Here is a 19060-nt window from a genome sequence, read left to right as displayed (position 1 = left end):
ACATTGATGACACCAAAGCCAGGCACATTGGTGCACACTTGAGATCTCAGACTTTCAGAAACTAAAGTAGGTAAGAATTTGAGGCCATGCTGGGTTCCACAGTAAGTTCAAGGCTAGCCGGGGCTATGAGACAGGAAGGAAGGAAGGAAGGAAGGAAGGAAGGAAGGAAGGAAGGAAGGAAGGAAGGAAGGAAGGGAAGGGAAGGGAAGGGAAGGGAAGGGAAGGNGAAGGAAGGAAGGAAGGAAGGAAGGAAGGAAGGAAGGAAGGAAGGAAGGAAGGGAAGGGAAGGGAAGGGAAGGGAAGGGAAGGGAAGGGAAAGGAAGGAAGGAGGGGAAAGGGAGGAAGGAAGGGAAAGGAAAGGAAGGAAAGAAAGGAAGAGAGGAAAGGAAAGGAAAGGAAAGGAAAGGAAAGGAAAGGAAAGGAGGAAAGGAAGGAAGAGAGGAAAGGAAGGAAGAAAGGAAAGGAAAGGAAAGGAAAGGAAGGAAAGGAAGGAAGAAAGGAAGGAAGGAAGGAGAGGAAAGGAAGAAAGGAAGGAAGGAGGGGAAAGGGAGGAAGGAAGGGAAAGGAAAGGAAGGAAAGAAAGGAAGAAAGGAAAGGAAAGGAAAGGAAGGAAAGAAAGGAAGAAAGGAAAGGAAGGAGGGAAGGGAGGGAGGAAGGAAGGAAGGAAAGGAAGGGAGGAGAATAAGAGGAAGAGGAGAACAAGCCCACATGGGAAACCCCACAAACAGTATCGTGAACATTACCTTTTCTTTAATAGGTAGCAAAGACTTAATGATTTTAACAGTGAAATGGAAGCTGGCCGAGGACTTAATGTCCGGTTTTCTACTAAGGGTGCTCAGCGCTTCCTCTGAGCTCCACAGAGGAGAGTCACTGCTTCACAGCAAACACAGAAGGTGTGCCCTAGGAGAGGCACATCTCTCACCACTGCCCGAGGCAGCTGAAATTCATGCACCTAATCTGAGCCTTTTCCAGATTGTGGTAGAATAAGCCAGAAGGCCACTCACATGCCTATCATTCTTCCTCAGTGTCACATGCTCACTCTGTCATGTGCCATCAAGGCAGGTCTCAGATGGGGAGGAGCCACCTCAGACATGGCACTTATGCCTCACACCTGCTTAGGGCTCCCTTGCAATCAAGTGGGGACATTACCACCCACATCACCTCTTTGGTTTCACTCTCACAGCACCTGATGCACGGAGGCCACAGTGTGGTTATCTCAGGAGAATTCAGAAGTAAATGAAGATGATTTGTAACAGGAAGCAGGAGCCTGAGAGGTGCTGGCCAGTGTTTATGATCAGAGGAAAACATCTCTGCTCCTTTTCTGGAATCACAGTGAGTGTCTCTGGGATGGATTTTGATTTAGACTCTACAACTGACACACAGGATGCTCAGATGGCTTACTTGGTGAGCAATTCTGTGTGTGCATGGATGTGTCTTGTGTGCACGTGTGTTTAGAAATCAGAGGTCAGTATCCACCTTGTGTCTTCCTCAGTTACTCTTCATTTAATTTATTTACTTATTTATTGAGACAGAGTCTCTCAACTAACCTGAAACTTGCTGATTGGACAGAATGGATGGCCAGCAAGGTCCAGTCCTCTTTCACCTTGTTCCTACAGTGGTGGGATTTTCGGCACGAGCCAACACTACTGTCTGTCTGTCTGTCTATCTGTCTTCTTTCCTTTCTTTCTTTCTTTTTTTTTTTGGTTTTTCGAGACAGGGTTTCTCTGTATAGCCCTGGTTGTCCTGGAACTTACTTTGTAGACCAGGCTGGCCTTGAACTCAGAAATCTGCCTGCCTCTGCCTCCTGAGTGCTGGGATTAAAGGTGTGCACCACCACCACCTGGCCCTTTCTTTTTTTAATGGGTGTTAGGGATTGAACTCAGGTCCTCAAGCTTGTGTGGCAAGTAATTTTCAGACTAAGCCAAGTCCAGTTTAAAAATGAGGTTAATTTGTGGTTAATTCTACTTTTTACCCTGGCTGTTCCTATTATTGGGCTTTCAGCAAAAACATCTTTCTGCTTTTGAAAATGGAGCTTGCCCTGTATCCTAGGCTAGTCTCTCAATCTTCTGTTTCTTCCATTTTAGTCCTGCACTAACCCAGTACAGAGGCTGTTTGAACTGGAGAGAGAGTATTTAAAATGATAGACTTATGAAAATAAAAATGAATTCTGAAACCAAAGCCAAATGCTCTCAGTCTGAACCGTCCCATTCACAATTCCGTTCTGAGGGTGGGTGGATAAGGTCTTTCTGTATACAAGGGGCCCACGCTTTCAAACAAAGGTAGCTTGGTTGCACTCCAGACTTCCACTAGGGGGAGTGTTTTAGCAGGATAGCTTGTGACCTGGTTTATGATTCTTGGGAACAATAGACTTAACCTCCTCTCCTACAAGAGGGTGAGCAGTCCTGTTATGGCTTCTCCTCAAAAACCCCACATATTTTGTTGGTCATCTCCACAGTTAAAGGTCTCTTGCTTCCTACAAATGAAATGTAGTTTAAGATCACTGGCTGCCTGGTCAGAGTTCAATTCCCAGCAACCACACAATGGCTCACAATCATCTGTAATGGCATTCGATGCTCTCTTCTGTCACACAGGCGTACATGCAGACAGAGCACTCATATATATAAAGTACATTTTAAAAAAAACCTTCATGTTTATATTGTAAAAGGTCCAGTCCAGGTGCCTACCAATGGAAAGGCTCCTTCACACATCCCCTGAATAAGAACCAAGAACAGTCAAGAGTAGAGTAGGCCACATCTGCCGAGCAGAGGAAAGAGTTTCAGTGTAAAACTGAATATTTAATACAACCCTAGAAGGGAAAACTGTCCCCACCTTAGTATTTTTAGCATTGGGTACAGGAGGAAATCTGGGGTACATTTTCATGGAAGACCTCATGTGGTTGGAAAAGTGACACTGACATTATAAAACATGTTTAGGGATTTAAAAGGAATTCAATCTTTGCATATAAACAGAACCTTGAAAGCTTCAGTAACTTCTGGTCATTTCCCGTCTCTTTAAGACAAAGTTGTTGGGGCTGGAGGAGGTAGTTCAGGGTAGAGTGCTTGCCTACCCAAGCTGATGGACTTGCAGTTGGGGTGATATTCTCCTGTGAGCACTCCAGAGGTATGAGCAGGAGGACCACAAATTCAAGGTCATCCTGAGTTTAACCATAGTCCCAGGTTATCCGGTCTCCAAGGTTAAAACCAGAAAACCAAACCAAACAACCGGTTCTTCTGCCCCCAGCTAGTATCGTACTGCCCTGGGTTGTAAATTTCTCAACCCCCTCCCTCAACTCTTAGGTCTCCTGGTTGTTTTTTTCTCCCACCTCAGCCTGTCCCCCCCCTCTCACCATGGGCAGTTAAACCAAATATTTCTCTCTTTGACCATGGGCAGTTAAACCAAATATTTCTCTCTTTGATAGTTCTTTTCTAAGAGACTTTGTCCCTTTAAGAAAATCTATATAACTTCTGGGGCAGGGCTTTGGAAAAAGAAAACCTGTAATTGTAAACTTAAAAAATAAATACGCCCACAGGCTAACACTTGTGCCAAAGCTAAGCTCAAACCATAAATTCTGACCGAGCTCTGGCGTCAGCAGAGTTCCTGTGAACAGCCTCCAGGATGAGCAGGATACAGTGCCTGAGACTCTTCTGAAGACATGGGTTCCCACCCCAAAGCACCCCCCTCCCCGTGTCAGCTGCCTTCCCTTTTGAACTGGTTTGGGGAGAATCACAGGACCTGTCTGTAAAGCAGGCCGTAAGAAAATGTTCCAGTCTAATAGGCCCTGTGGCAGTGGTGGTTAAACATTAATGGGACAGTCTGTGGCAAAGACAGCTGCTGCAGCGCCTTGGGCTTCCAGCGGCTTGGGAAGCTGATCAGGCCTGGCTCACAGGGACTCAACCATGGCAGGATACCTGTCCTCACTCCCAGATCCTGGAGAACTTCGTGGAAATAGAAGTTGGGGGTTGGGGTGGGGTGGGGTTAGCAAACCAGCTGTGGCATTCTTGCCCTAACAAGAAGGTCTAACCTGGGCAGAAGGACCCAGCAAGCCCAAGGCATTCCATTGCTCTCCCTGTGGTGGGAAGGGTAAAGGTGTCTTTGCCACTGGGGTCAGCTCTCCCAGATATCCAGTCCACTGTGATGTGTCAACACTGAGGTCAGGGCAACGGGGTCAGGGGTTGGAATCAATGACTGTCAATCTGTCCACATTGACTCCTAGGGTCAGGGTGCCCCTCTCCAAACTACACAGCACTCTATCCCACCAAAGACTGAGGAGAAGTCACGAGACACAACTGCAATCCTGGATGACCACATCGGAGGCTGGCTTAGATCCCAGAAATGGGCAAATGCTAACTTTCAACACCCACAGAGCTGAAGCCTGTGTGTGCAATGCCCTCCCTGCTACCTTGGCTGGACCAAGTGGCCTGAGGCAGCTTACTGTTTGTACGGTGTGTTTTGGCGGTAGGGGTAGCAAACTCTCGCAGTTGGACCATGGAGTGTATTAAATAGAGGACTTGAGTAAATACAGAAGGTGATGGGGGCCAGGGGGCAGAAAAGCAGTGTTAATTACTCTGTAAGGGCTGAGGGAGGAAGCACACATCAGCACAGGAGCATAATACCCGGACCCAGGTCAAGCAGAGTCGTGATTAAGAAGGACATGCACAGTGCTTTTTCAAACAAGGACAGGTTTATACAGGGAGGAGTTATGGAGAAGAAAAGCCCTGCCTTGCCCTGCCTCGACCCGCCTCCCAACTAAAAGCTTGGAGGGTCACAGTTCTTGTAGTACTGAGTCCACTGGGCAAAGTGCTGCTCACGAAAGCTGCAGAATCTGGGTCCCCCAAAAGTCAGAGCTTCGTGTTTCCTTCAGGGATTTAAGCAGGAGCCGAAAGCGTATACAACATCTGGCTCATGCTACCTTCCAGGATCAGAGCAATGGCAATTTCAGGGAGGAAGGAGCTTGATCTCCCCCCTGGCAGCTCCAAAATCCCCTGGGGCACTGACACTGTTTTCCCCAGCTCCACAGGTCTCAGTGTCACACCATGTAGGCAGGGGCTAGGGCCCCTGAGCTGCCGGCTGCGAAGAGCTCTCCGCCCCAGCTCACACAGCCTTAACCGAGTTCTGGGGAGCACCCTCCTCTCTCTGGTTCTCCATCACCTAGAGGTTCTTCTACCTGTGCTATCATGGGATCCAACATCACCCTCTTTTGGGGGAATAAGCCCGTTTCTTCTCAGGGAGCAGGTGGTAACTCCGTGTTTGCGCAACTGGTGCCGCTCACAGTTAGATTTGGTAGAAAAGAAGGCATCGCATTTTTGACAAGGGAAGGGTTTCTGACCTGAAGCAGGAAAAAAAAATATGCATTTATCTGGCTTACTACTGCAATGAAAAAGAAAAGTTGCTTTTGACTTACTCTTCTGGGTTTGCTGACATTTGTTCAACCCTCCACCCTTTCCTTTTAAGAAAATAAGAGAAACATACTTAAAAAAAAAAAAAAAGAAACAGAAACTGAGAGACAATGACTAAAATAATCATTTTCCCTTAGCCGTCATGTAATGGAAGGAGTTGTCATCAAGAGACTAAAAATAAGTTAACAATGAGACCAAGATACATGTGTTTGAAGCAAGACAATAAAAACTGTTAACACCACAACATTTCTAAGGCAAGCAATACCTAAATGAACCAGAGAAAAAGCACTACCAGCTACCCTGGCAGGCAGTACTGAAGGTGAGGAGATGGACCCGGGTATGTATGTGGGTGGGGTGGGATGGGGAGGTAGGGGCAGGGAGCAGGCTCAAGCCTCCCAAGGGGAGGCAACCTTCCAAGGCCCATATTGAGAAGTCAAAGTAAGCCTCCCTCCAGCGTGGCAAGCATCAGGATTCATGGCTCCCAGGTTTTCACATTCTTGCTTTGTATGGGCTAAGGGAGTGACCAACACAGGCAATTGTGCATCAGGCTATGTACTCTGCTCCACAGAGGCATGAGCAAGGTCAGCCCAAACCCTAGGCCAGTGCTGCCAACAGGGTGATGACGCGTTGGCAGGAGAGGCCCTCTTTCCCTCCCAGGGGAGGTTTCTGCTTTGGCCTGCTTATATCCTTCATTTATTCGATTCTGTTTGCATTGTAAACATTGTGTTTCAAAATGCATTGGAAGCTCCCCTGTGGCTAGTCCTGGGTTTGGGTGGATTCATGGTGGCGGGGAAAGGGCAAAGGCTCAGGGAGAGAACATACATGAGAAAGTAGGAGAGGAGGATGGGAAAAGACAGGTGACAGAGGAGGAAGGGAAAAGAGAAAGGAGGGAGGAGGGAAAGAGAAGGAAAAGAAAAAAGGGGAAGGAGAGAGAGACCAGGGAGAGAAGGGACAGAAGCAGACAGGAAGGGGAAAGGGCAGCAACCTGAGCTGTAGGAGACTAGGAGAAGTCGGACTGTTCAGCGTCCGACTTGTTTGCCCTCCACCCCTTCACCCCTGCCCCAGTTGCCAGAATCCAGGTCCCAGCTTCTGACTGGGGACGAAAGACACCTTCAAGTTGCTGCTCAGTGCTGCTATCTTGGAACCTTGAACCTGTAGTCAACCTTCAATAACTAACAGGAAGAGTCACATGGCACAGCTCCCACGAAACACAAACCAGGGACCATCCCTTTAGATTAATGCTTAAGAGACAGACACAGCTTGAACTAGTGCAGTGTGCAGGTTCCTGGGCCTTGCTGCTAGGACAAGCAAGAAAGAAGGGCTTCTTGTTTTCCATGGGAAGGCAGGTCCAGAGTGTCTATGACAATGCAACCCTCACTGTTATCAGGAATAATCAATCAAAGGAAGTTATTTATTCCCTCCTGAGAGCACACATCCTTTAAGATGACACTCCCAAACCTCTGGAGTTGTCTGATGGTGCAGATGGGCCAGGGATGTGTACAGCTCAAAGACACAGCTCATCTCTGATGAGGCTCTGAGCTTGAAACTACTGTTCTTTAAAATTGGGATTACTTGCTTTTAGGATAGATTTATATCATATTTTGTCCAAATCATGTGGGGAATTTTGCCTGCGGTTCTGAACTAGGATAGGGAAAATTAGTCACTGACTTCAAGTAGAGAGGGCAGTGAACAGGTATTAATAAAATAAATGTCTGTGGCTCCAGGCAAAGAGCCGAACAGATAGATGGTATAATGAGATGGCTGCTCTAGGCAGAGAGCTGAATCATAAGATGGTATAAGATTGCTTTACTTGTCTTACAGGATACTCATATTCTGTCTAATGTGGGCTCCAGGGGAATATTGGTTGGGTTTTATATCCTCTTAGTAACACAGGAAAGTCTTAAATATGAGCACATACAGTATTTTGGTTTACTTCATTTGTTTTGGGTTGTTTTAATTTGAACTAGGATAGGGAATATTAGTCACGGACTCCAGAGTAGAGAGCACAGTGATAATCATTGCCTGCCTTGAACAGGTATTAATTATCTATTTCTGTGGCTCCAGGTAGAGAGTTCAACAGACAGACATTATAGAGTTATTAATATGTCTGTGGCTCTGGGCCAAATGGAAAGATGGTATAGACTATTTAACCAGCCACAGGAAGCTCATATTCTGCTAATGTGGGCTCCACAGGAATCTTGAATATCTTTTCCTGCTTGAAAAGATAGGAAAGGCCTAGTATAGGCACATACAGTATCTTAGCTTAGTTCATTTGTTTTATATTGTTTTAATTTTCAAAATGGGTGTGCTGTTGAGTTTTGTGGTTATCCCTCTGGGAGAAAGGTCAAAATAGAGGTTTTTCTGGTTACTGTCTCAAGAATATGCTGATTTGGGAAAAAGGTTTTATCTTTGTGGTTTTGGAAACGGTGATTAAGGTATTTACACCTTCCAGAGTTATATGGATCAGATTTGACAGAGGGAGAACCCCCTGAAGAACTAGATTCCAGAAAATTGAACAAAAAGATAATCTTGATGATATTAACATTTTGCTTTGAAGTTTATACATTACAGAGTATGCAGCATTGGTGAGTCTCTTTGACAGACACGCTGAACTGACCTGCCTGAACTCCTGATGTACTGGACTTTCAGCCAGATCTCGTCAGGACACAGGCATCAGAGACTAAATCAATCGCTGGTGTGGCCTTTTAAAGGCCAACCAACTCCCCTATTTCCCCACCCCCAGTGCTTCAAAATATCTCAATGCCCATATTCAGCCTGAATAAGTTACGAAGAATCGTCACCCCAGTTCCCTGGGCTTTGGGGCTGGAGGTGGTTATTATAGGTTGTCTTTCTAGGGAATGTAGAAATGGTTATAATTGGAACAGGGAGGAAATAGCTAGAATTGATTGTATAGGCATAATCTCATTTGGTAGAAATCATTTTAATTGTTACTAAGCTGAAGTCATAATTTCTTATTTTGATACAGAATTTCTTTTGATGTAACATCAAGGTTTTCATTGGTACAAATCTCCTCTATAGAAGGTTATAGAATACTCATAATCTGTCTAACATGGACTCCATGGGAATATTGGGTTTTATATCCTATTGGCAACATAGAAAAGGCCCAAGTATAAGCACATACAGTTTTTTTTTTTTAATTTACTTCATTTGTTTTGGATTGTTTTAACTTGAGCTAGGATAGGGAATATTAGTCACTGACTCTAGAGTAGAGAGTGCAGTGATAATCATTGCCTGTTTAATCATCTTCTATTACTGTTATTATAAACTGATCTGAGATGATTAAGCCTGTGAGTTAAGGGCCAAATAGCAAANTCATGGCTCTGAGTTTATTGTTAGGGTGTTTTCAAAGATTTTAATTAGAAATAGTAGTTAAGGGAGAACAGTCCAGATTACTTTATATAGATAGCTGATTTTCAGAAACATCAGAAATCCACAGAATGTGACATTTAATGTTATTTATTCATTTGTTATTGAGACTAGTCTACTAACTTTCCCTATCTTAGATTCAAAGAAACTGGAGCATCTACAAGTTGCTCCAGTTGTGGCGAGATAGACACTAGGCAAGAATTGTCTCATTTCATCTACATAATACTGTCCAAGGAAAGGACACAATTACAGATTTAGGACAGCTTGGTTCTGCCAAGACAGAATAGGCTAGTCCTTAATATCCTGTTTTTCTAAGGTCTGTCAGATGATCCTGGCCAGAAGGCTGAAGACTGATGCTTCAATGTTTTGAAGTAAGGGGTTGTCCAAGTGATCAGCGGTCTCTATAAATTGGCTAAGTTTTGGAAGCAGTATTAGGTTTCCTATATACTTCCAGTTAATATCAGTCATTCTTGGGTTTCTGAAGGTGTTGCAGACTCATAGCCAACCCAGGCTATTGATTTTGAGAGGAATAGATTTGAGAGGATTTTCAGATGGCCTACAATCTAAAGCCAGGACATGAGTCAGGTGTAGAATGATTAAAAAAAAAGACTTATTCAGATTTATTATTATTTTTATTTATATGAGTATACTGTCGCTGTCTTCAGACACACCAGAAGAAGGCATCAGATCCCATTATGGATGGTTGTGAGCCACCATGTGGTTGCTGGGAATTGAACTCAGGACCTCTGGAAGTGCAGTCAGTGCTCTTAACTGCTGAGCCATCTCTCTAGTCTTTTAATTTAGGATAGATGATGGACTGGGTGTCAGGTCTATCTTACACCTTATAAATTACAAAATGGTCATAGTTGTACTCTATAGAAAGTACAAAATCTTTCTATAGAAAGGTTTTATTTTTATTAGAATAGAAAGGGGGAAATGTTGTGAATGGCTCTGTGCTGCTTGCTCTCCTCTCTCCAACCCGGAAGCCCTGTCTACTCACCCAGTGATTGGCTCCTTTATTCATTAGGGGATTGGTTCACAGGAAGCCACTTGAGTATGTGACTCATTCCTCATTCCAGACAGCCTCTTCCAGGAGAGCAAGCAGCCCAGAGCCACCCGCAACAAACTACAGCATTGAAAAAAGCAGCAGCAGCAACAACCACCACCCACGAAAGAAACCAACCAACGACCCCAAGCCCAGCAACGAGCAACAAAGTAGAAAGGCATACAGGAGATGTATGAGGATGGGGAGACCAAGCAGACAGGAATATTTGCATCAATCCAAGCATACTTAGAGACCTGGGAAAGGCCACATAAAAACCCTGCTATGTGTATAGACAAGGGACCTTTGCACACTAGTTGAGGACCTACCAAATGCTTGAAGCACAGAAAACATCCTCAATTTGTTTTTTTTTTTTTTTTTTTTTTAAAGATTTATTTATTTATTTCAGACACACCAGAAGAAGGCATCAGATCTCCATTACAGATGGTTGTGAGCCACCTGTAATGTGGTTGCTGGGAACTGAACTCAGGGCCTCTGAAAGAGCAGTCAGTGCTCTTAACTGCTGAGCAATCTCTCCAGCCCCAACACCCTCTTTTTTTTTTTTTTTTAAAAATCTTGAAGTGACCGGGTATAAAACATTTCCCCATGTATTTTTCAGGTGGCTCCTTTGCTTTTTATTAATAACAACAGAATACCTTAAATTTTCTTTGTCTAAAAGAAAGACGGCAGCTTCTTCAGGTCAGACAGGGAGGAAGAGAATGGAGAAACAAGGGGTTGGCAGGGAGCTATGGAGAATGCTGAAGCACTGCTCAAGTGCCAGCACCAAAAGGAGGGTTAAAAAAAAAAGACTTAAGGGCCAGAAGCTACTATACTGGGATTCTTTAAATTAATTATTTTTATTTGTGCCTCTGTGTGCATGAATACATGTACACCATGTGTGGGAGGCAAGAGAGGGTGTGGAATCTATTTGAGATGGAGTTACAAGCATTTGTAAGATACACAACTTATACATGGATGTGGGCAACTGAACTCTACTTAATAATCCAGCCATCTTCCCAACTCCACTAGGCTGGGATTCCAGATTTAAGAAAATGGTAGTTTTTTTTAATGCATGAAATAATTTACTTTTTAATTTTCACATGCTTTTGCTTTTTATGTGGATTGGACAGACAGGCTGTATTCCATGATGAACAGTCACATTAGTGCCATGGTAAAGACAGCATGGTACCCAAGCATCAGATGATAGGAAGGACCTCAAAATGACAAGTAACACAATCATTTAAAGCTCATACAAAGCAAAAAATTACTTTTAAAATAGTAATATGCTTTTTGCCTTGCAGAGATGTAAAAATGGTGAGCCTGTTTAGCACATGTCTGAAAGTCACTAGTGTACTTTACCAATCTGACCAATCTGGTAGACTCTGTGTGTGCCTGTGTATGTGTGTGTAAGAGCAGCTGTGACCATACTTTTGTATCCGGGTCCTGTATGTCCCCGACCCCAATGTGAACATTAAAGCTACCAGTCAGCCAAATTCATTCATGCAGAGCAGTCAAAAAAGGAAGAGAGGCATTATCTGAAGGGCACTGGGAACAAAGCCAGGCAGAAGGAACAAGAGTTTGCTGAGGACAACGGGACCTTGTTTGTCAAGTCCTAAATGGACGAGCTGCAAATGTTCTCTGAAGAGAATCAAGGTTAGAACTAGCCTGGGACTCACATGGAGTTTTTGTGCTGACAGGACTGTAGGAGCTAAGCATCCTGGACTCCCACACACTTGCCCTCGGGTCCCAGACTTTCTCGGTACTTTTCTTCTTTTGCAGTCAAAGCTACCACTTAATAAAGTACTTGGGCTGGAGAGATGGCTCAGTGGTGAAGAAGACTATCTGCTGCTCTTGAATACCTGGCTTTGGTTCTCAGCACCTACATCTGTTAGCTCACAAGCACCCGTAGCCTTGGCTCCAGAGGATCCAACTCTCTCTTCTAGCCTGGGCAGTTACCTGCACACGTATGTGCAGACACAAACACACATACAAAAACATCGATTAAACCAGTAAAAGACAGCTAGGTACAAGTGGCTCAAGTTGCTTTCTATACTGTGAGGACATCTCCCGAATTTAAATGTCAGTGCTTGTTACCCATTAGCAGTGGGTAGAAGGTGAGATGGAAGAGCCCAGGAGCTGGCAAAGGAGCTCCAAGCACCCATGAGAAAGAGAGGGAGCTAGGGGATCCCAGATGTCACAGCTGGAGGGGGGTTCTCAGAGATTGCACCATCTTGACCTGTCACTGTGAACAAGGAACCAGAACAAAGGGAAGGAGGAAGAAGTGAGGACAGACGCTGCTGAAAGGGACTGGTTGTGTTTGCTGGCACTTTGTCCTCCTGTGGCCTAAAGACACAGGACGAGATGCTGTGAGGAGAACTGGCAGAGACAATTCATTGTTGTCTCACGAGGTACAACATGTCCAGAGGGAGCACAGTGAGCCACAGGTTGGAGAGCTGGAGGAGGGAGGAAATCGAGTGTGTAGAAACTGCCCAAGAGGACATGAAAGACGACAGCTTCCTCCTCAGAGGACGTTCTTGGAACCTAACTAAGCAGGGTAAAGAGCTATGGCCATGTTTGTGCTGGCAGCCAGCAGGTGGACCCCTAGGTGGACATTCAGCAGCTAACCTCTTTGCTCCTTGGTAGGGAGTGGGTAGAATGGAGAAATGGGTTGAGACCAAGTACAGATGCTGGGATAATTCTACAAAGGAGTTGAGAGGGTGAAAAGAGCCCATCTTATGATGGAGGCAGTTTGCCTAACTACAGTTGAAATTGGGTTTTGCTCAATACTGTTGGCTGGAATTTACACCCCCGCCCCCGCCTCTCTCTGTGTGCACATGTGTGTGTATGTGTGTGTGTGTGTAAGCATGCTCGTGCCAAGGCTTGCGTGTAGAAGCAAGAGAACAACTTGTAGGAGTTGGTTCTTTTTTCTACCATGTGGGCCCTGGGAACTGAACAGGTTCAGATGCTCCTAAGCCAGCAAGGGAGCCTATGACCACTGTCACCTGTGTCTGATACATTTATTTACAGATAAGCCTTGGTGGCTCAGACCACAGGCACAGGTTATATTCAAACCCCAGGGAATCAGAGGGGACACGTCTCTGGTATCTGCAGATGCCATCACAAATGGAAAAGAAATGGACACTTTGGCTCCCAGGAAGCCTGTCAGTTTGCTGAGAGACGGCCTATCTACACAAATCTTCAGTGGGCAGGGGTGGGTGGGAGGAAACCACAGCATCCACACCGCTACCAGCCCTTCCCAGAGTGTTTCAGCAGGCAGAGTACAGCTCTCACCCACTCTGCACTATCACTTCATAATACTACCTTGAGTGTCTACAGTCTGCAAGCAAAATGAAAAAAAAGCTGCAGTAAAATTTGAATATCATTCTGATCAACAAGTAATGTTTTCATCTGTCCCAAATACTACAAAAATACTTGTTGGTTTGAAAATCAAATCTTGCTGGTGATCTATATTTTAAACTGTAAACTCCAAAAGGGTAAGGACTTCACTAAATGTACGATCGCCCAATTTATCGATGATACAAATCCTGTGATACTATTCAGAAAATTATAATTATACTTTTCTATAAGGCTACTGAAATATTAGAAGCATTAGGCATAAAGTAATAGATATTCTCTATTCTACACTTCTAGAAACTGACATCTGAAAACTATTTCTGGGATGTTGTTTTGGTAATCTAGCTTTGTTATTTAAAACATTCAAATGATACTCAGAATGTTTTCTTCAACAGTTGACAATTTTAGGATAAATAGAACTTTATAAAAATTACTATCAATCATCTACAATAAGTATTAAAAATAGGAGACAAAGTCAAAATAAGTAAGGGAAGCTGCAGCTACCTCAGGGAAGGAGAAAAAAATATCCAATCCCACTTTTCTGTATTACATGTATGGTAGCTAAAGAACTCCATAGAATGTTCAAAATAAAAAGGCGGCACTGAAGATTATTATGTCAAAGCACCAAGCTCATTACATTGCTGTTACCTTAATGCAAAGTCCCACTTCTCCGGAATGGCCTCCATACTTAGTAGAAACTCTTGAAACTTGTCAGACAAAGGTTATGTATGGGGAGGGAAGCGAGGGAGCCTATGACCAATGTCACCTGTGTCTGATACATTTATTTACAGATAAGCCTTGGTGGCTCAGACCACAGACACAGGTTATATGGAAAGCCTGTGACTTCTGAGACAAAGAAGAATGGAGCGTGAGAAAAAGGCCCCAAACTTTAGGCTACTCCTACCCGACCGTCACTCTTTCCTTTCAAGACTCCCCGCCTGGTGAGCCGCGAGGGCCTTCTTACCCGTGTGTGTAAGCATGTGCCTCTGCAGGGAGCTGGCCCAAGGGAAGACCCGGGGACAGTGGGGACAGTTGATCTTTTGCAGGCAGTTGGCATAGGAGTTCCTCTTTGCTCTCAGCAGCCTGTCTTCCACAGGGCTACCTTGCTCCTCATCAGTGGGCCCATGCTGGTCTGCAGGGGCTCCAGCCACCTCTTCCTGAGTGTCATCCTCTGCAGTCTGCAGAAACGGACTGAACTTGTTGGTGTCTGTGGTGGCCAGCATCTTCTCGATGCTAGCAAACTCCCCACTAGAGTCCAGGTCCACAGCACTGCTGTTGGGGAGGGACCGATTCCTCAGTCCCCTCTTCCTGCCCCTCTTCCTTGATGAGGGAGCTGGCCCTTGTTCAGTAGGCAAGGCTTCCTCGGGGCTGCTGGCTGCAGGGGGTGGCTCACTGGATTCTTTAGAGCCTGTGGTGTCCGTGGGGGTGGCGGCGGCTTTGGGGATGGAGCTTCCTGGGCTGTCTGTGGCCACAGTGTTACTGTTGGTGATTGATGGCCCAGGGTCAGCTACCTTCGTTTTCAGCAGAGTAGGGGCCGAGGACACGGAAGAGATGATCTGGGCGATGGAGGCCAGTGGCGGCAGCTCCTCTGTCATCGAGGGCTTTGGCAAGAGGAGGGGAGGCTTTGGCCGTAAGGGCCGAAGCAAGGCTGGGTTGTTCAAGAGGGCAGCAGAGTTGCCCAAGAGGGGAGTATTGCTGACGAGCGCGGGGGAGTAGATGGGGACAGCCAGCTGCACGGAGCCCTGGAGGGGCTGAGTGTGGGGCTCCAGCTTGGCAGCTGTGGTGACGGCCACCACCGTGCCTGTGGGGGTTTCCAGGCTCCCCTTGGGCTCCACAGTCACTGACAAGGTAGGGCAGGGTGGTGGGCCGGGTGAGAGCGGCTCTGCTTGCCCAGCTTCCGGTTCCGGTTTCTTGGCATCACTGGGAACCACTGTGTCCTTGTCTCCTTTCTTGACGCTCTTGGGGATGGACAGGTCAATGGGCTCCATGGAGCAGTCATAGAGGGCAGAGGAGGAGGAAGAGGTCAACAAGGAGGACATAGTTTCCTGCTTCACTTGGACCAGTGCCAGGCCTTTCTGTGAAAAGTCAAGGGGTTCGTTGAAGTCCATGGCAAAGCTGCTGGCTGGCTCCAGCTTGACGGAGATGTGGGAAGGCAGGGGCTGGGTGGGGTTCGAGTGAAGAAAGCCATTTTGGGGCTCCAGGAAGGTGGCGAGGGGCTTGCACTCCGCAAAAGCAACACAGCCGCCCTCTTCTCCTCTGGAAGCGGCGTCTGTGGGTGCGTCCGCGGCTCCAAGGCCACTGTTGGTGGCAAGCACGTAGCTCTCGATGTCTTTCTCGGGCACGTGCAGGTGCTGCTTGAGAATGTGATGGATGCAGTTGCGCTTGGCCACGAAGGGAGCGTTGCATTCCTTGCACTCGAAGGGCTTCCGGCCTTTGTGGCAGCCACCCAGGCCCCGGCTGCAGTGTGTGCGCATGTGAATGCGCAGAGCCCGGTAGTGCTTCAGATCCTCACCGCACAGTCTGCACACGGTCTCTGGGGCGCAGAAGGCGTCCACCAGCTCTGCGGTGGGGCTGCTCACATACTCTATGTTCTTCTCAATGTCCTTTCGGGTGGCCTTGAGGTGCTTCTTGCGCAGGTGCCGCTCACAGTTGGCTTTGACTGTGAATGGGTAGTGGCAGATCTTGCAGATGTAAGGCCGTTCCCCGCTGTGTGTGCGAATGTGCCGGATCAGGGCGGCTTTGTCTGCAGCGATATAGTCACAGATGTTGCACTGGTAGGGCGAGATGCCCAGGTGGGAGCGCACGTGGGCTCGCAGGACTCCAGAGAAAGCAAACACCTGGTTGCAGAAGCGGCAGGGGTAGAGCACCTTGCGCATGGCGGGGGGCTTCTTGCCACTGGGGCCCGTCATGATGGCCTTGAGGTCCCCTTCTGTTATCTCCTGCTTGATCTTTGCCTCCATGTTGAGGGGCAGCAGGGCCTCAATGATACTGTCCTGCTCCAGCTGTGTCTTCATCTCGGGCTGGACGGGCAGCTCCACTCCAGGCTGCTGCAGGAAGAGCTGTGTGGTCGCGTTCGGCTGGATCCCGGACTTGGACTGCAGCAGATGAACATTGGACACTGCCTCGACCGACCCCTTGAGGAACTTCAGAGACTGTGGAGGAAGGCTGGGGCTGATACAACCCGGAGATGCCTGCTGAGCATTGATGAGAGGTGGGGGTGTGGAGGCGGCTACCACTGTCCTGGGTGTGACCAAGGGCTTTGGCTTCAAAGGAGGCATGTGCTTGAAAATTGCCTGCAGCGGGGTAGCAGGGGCCTTGGAAAGTGACGGAAGACTGATCTGTGGAGGGGCGGAAGCTGCCATCTTTAGAATCTGTTGGATATCTGCCAGCTCAATGGCCGACTCTCCTGAAATAGGCTTAACCACAATACTACTGTCTGGCTGGATGATGAAGCCCTTCTGGAAGGGCTGCAGGGACAGATGCTTCATATTCTCCTTGGTAGCTGGGAGGACTGTCAGAGAACCACCTAAAGAAGCAGCTTCAAAAGGAGACACACTCAGCACGTTGGGGCAGCCAGGGTCCTGAGGTAGCTGGTACTTGAGTGCCTGGAGCTGGATTGCTTGGTTGTCATCCGGCAGGAGCTCCTCAGCGGGGGCAGGCTTGACGTCTTTGGTGTGCTGCAGGCCCAGGAAGGCCAGGAAAGCCTTCTGTTCCAAGGACTCGGCGGCCAGGGTCTTGGTCTGGAGCTTCTCCCGTCCCTGATCGGCAGGGAGGTGGGTCTGCCTGTGCAGGATGAGTGACGGCAGCATGGGGAACGCCTTGTCGCAGGTGTCACACACAAACCGGTGCTGCTCGCTGGTGCACCGCCGCAGGTTTGTCTCACACCAGGCCTACGTGGGACCCACAAGCAAAAGCAAGGGAAGAAAGGTGAGGATTGAAATAGGACGGTGAAGGAGATGTGAGAGGTGCCTGCTGTTACCAGCAGCTGCTTCCATTAACACAGAGGCAACTTTTCAGAGTGCAAATCTGAGACTGAATTAGGAAAAAGAGGGAGAGCAGCCCTGGCCTACAGCAGGCCAAGGACAGCCACGATGCACTCTAACACAAAATTGTAAACTGGCTTAAACTAGTAAGAGATACTTTTCTCCTGTCACTCAACTGCACAGTACACAAGTATGAACTCTGTAGACAGCAGTGTCAAAAGGTTGGGCACACCTGAAAGAATACTGCCTGTTCGATCAAGGACGCCCTCTAGGATATACACAAGCAGAGTGAAATAACATCATGATGGGATTTGAATTAAGCCTTTGGAAATGGGGGAGTGCTGACACTGGAGGACACAGCACAAGCCAGCAACTGGCAGACTAAGACAGGAGGATTTCCAGTTCAAGCAGTATCAGACAAGCTAAACTAGGGTGGCTTCTTCACAAAATGGCTGCTTCCAGGACTGGGGGAGGGGAGATCAATCACCTGGGACAGCTGCGCGTGTACATATGTGTTAAGTCCACTGCACTGTACACTGGACAGCTGCGCATGTACATATGTGTTAAGTTCACTGCACTGGAGACTTATTTATGTTAAGAACTTACATGTGGATACTTCTTATCTCAAATTTACACATGGAAATACTAAAAAGTAGTTCTGGTAGTTTTTGTATAGGCAGGGAACTAATCAGCGCGTTTTTTGTTCAGATTCGTAAAGATCCAAGGAGCTGGAGACACAGCTCAGTAGTTAAGAGAGCCTAAGTGTAGTTCCCAGCACCCATATCTGACCACAACCACTTTACAACTTCAGCTCTAGGGGAGCCAATGCCCCTTTCTGGCCTCTCCCTCTCCCTCCCTGCCCCCCCCTCTCACATACACACACAGATTTGAAAAAAAATCCAAACCATTTCAACAGAAACGGCCACAAATACCTCGCTGTGACGCAGAGACTAAATATTATAACAGGGTATTGACAGGAGTAGTAAATCCCCAACTTTCAATCTCAAAGCCTCAAGTATGGACAAAAGGTACCATAGATTCATATGAAAACTCAACTCAAATAATAAAAGACCATTAACTCCTCAGCCCAAGAAACCCAAGAGCCAGGTTGAATTTCAGTGAAAGAGTATTATTATAAAAAACCAACACCCCAATTCCCACCCTGGCTGAATAGGTTTATCAGCATACCTGAGAGATTCGAGGAAACTTCCTACAGGAGAAGTCAGTAAATCCTAAATCATGGAAGCCAGCAGGAATCGAAGGATTGTTCTGGATGAAAGGTCTTCCCATGGCATCTCTGGGAAGCTGCTTGTGGACAAGTGCATTGTGGCGCAGCAGTCCTCGATGTGTGCGGAAGGTGACACAGCAAATGTCACATCTAGGAGAAGAGAGTAACAACCATGAGGAGACAGCTCAGAGTCTCCAATGGTCTGTTAGCTTAATTGCTTCATTTTAGTTGAATAAAATGAAAATAAGGCATAAAGAAGTCACGTTACCAGTGTGATCCATTCTCCCCTTGGTTTTTAAAAACAAGATTTCTCTGTGTAACAGCCCTGGCTGTTCTCGAGTGTACTGACCAGGCTGGCTCTGAATTCACAGAGGTTCACCTATCTTTGCCTCCCAAGTGCTGGGATTAAAGGCAGGCAGCACCATGCCTGGGTCCCTTTTGATTTTTGTTTGTTTGTTTGTTTTTTGAGACAGGGTTTCTCTGTGTAGCCCTGGCTGTCCTGGAAGTAACTTTGTAGACCACGCTGGCCTCGAACTCAGAAATCTGCCTGCCTCTGCCTCCTGAGTGCTGGAATTAAAGGCGTGCGCCACCACACCTGACTGATTTTTTTTTAAAGATATATTCTAATACTAGTAATTCTGGATACCAAATCTTTGCAGGTGGTACAGAT

At 46.8% G+C, this 19060-nt stretch overlaps 1 protein-coding gene across 6 annotated transcripts in view; it reads right to left on the bottom strand.

Annotated features, from left to right (window-relative positions):
- Window positions 1-19060, bottom strand: part of Rreb1 (ras responsive element binding protein 1) — a 124321-nt gene that overhangs the window by 5837 nt on the left and 99424 nt on the right. For 5 of the 6 annotated variants that reach the window (XM_029547657.1, XM_021215469.2, XM_029547658.1 and 2 more), the window contains 3 exons: window positions 18351-18540; window positions 14144-17069; window positions 5165-5326 (listed from right to left, as the gene is read on the bottom strand). In XM_029547657.1, coding sequence (XP_029403517.1) covers window positions 5165-5326; window positions 14144-17069; window positions 18351-18540 — 3278 coding nt within the window. The remainder of the gene's footprint in view (window positions 1-5164; window positions 5327-14143; window positions 17070-18350; window positions 18541-19060) is intronic. The other variant, XM_021215470.2, reaches the window with a different exon arrangement.

Source organism: Mus pahari, chromosome 16 (genome assembly GCF_900095145.1).
Source record: "Mus pahari chromosome 16, PAHARI_EIJ_v1.1, whole genome shotgun sequence".
NCBI classification, from domain to species: Eukaryota; Metazoa; Chordata; class Mammalia; order Rodentia; family Muridae; genus Mus; species Mus pahari.
This window is presented reverse-complemented; position numbering and strand designations above follow the sequence as displayed.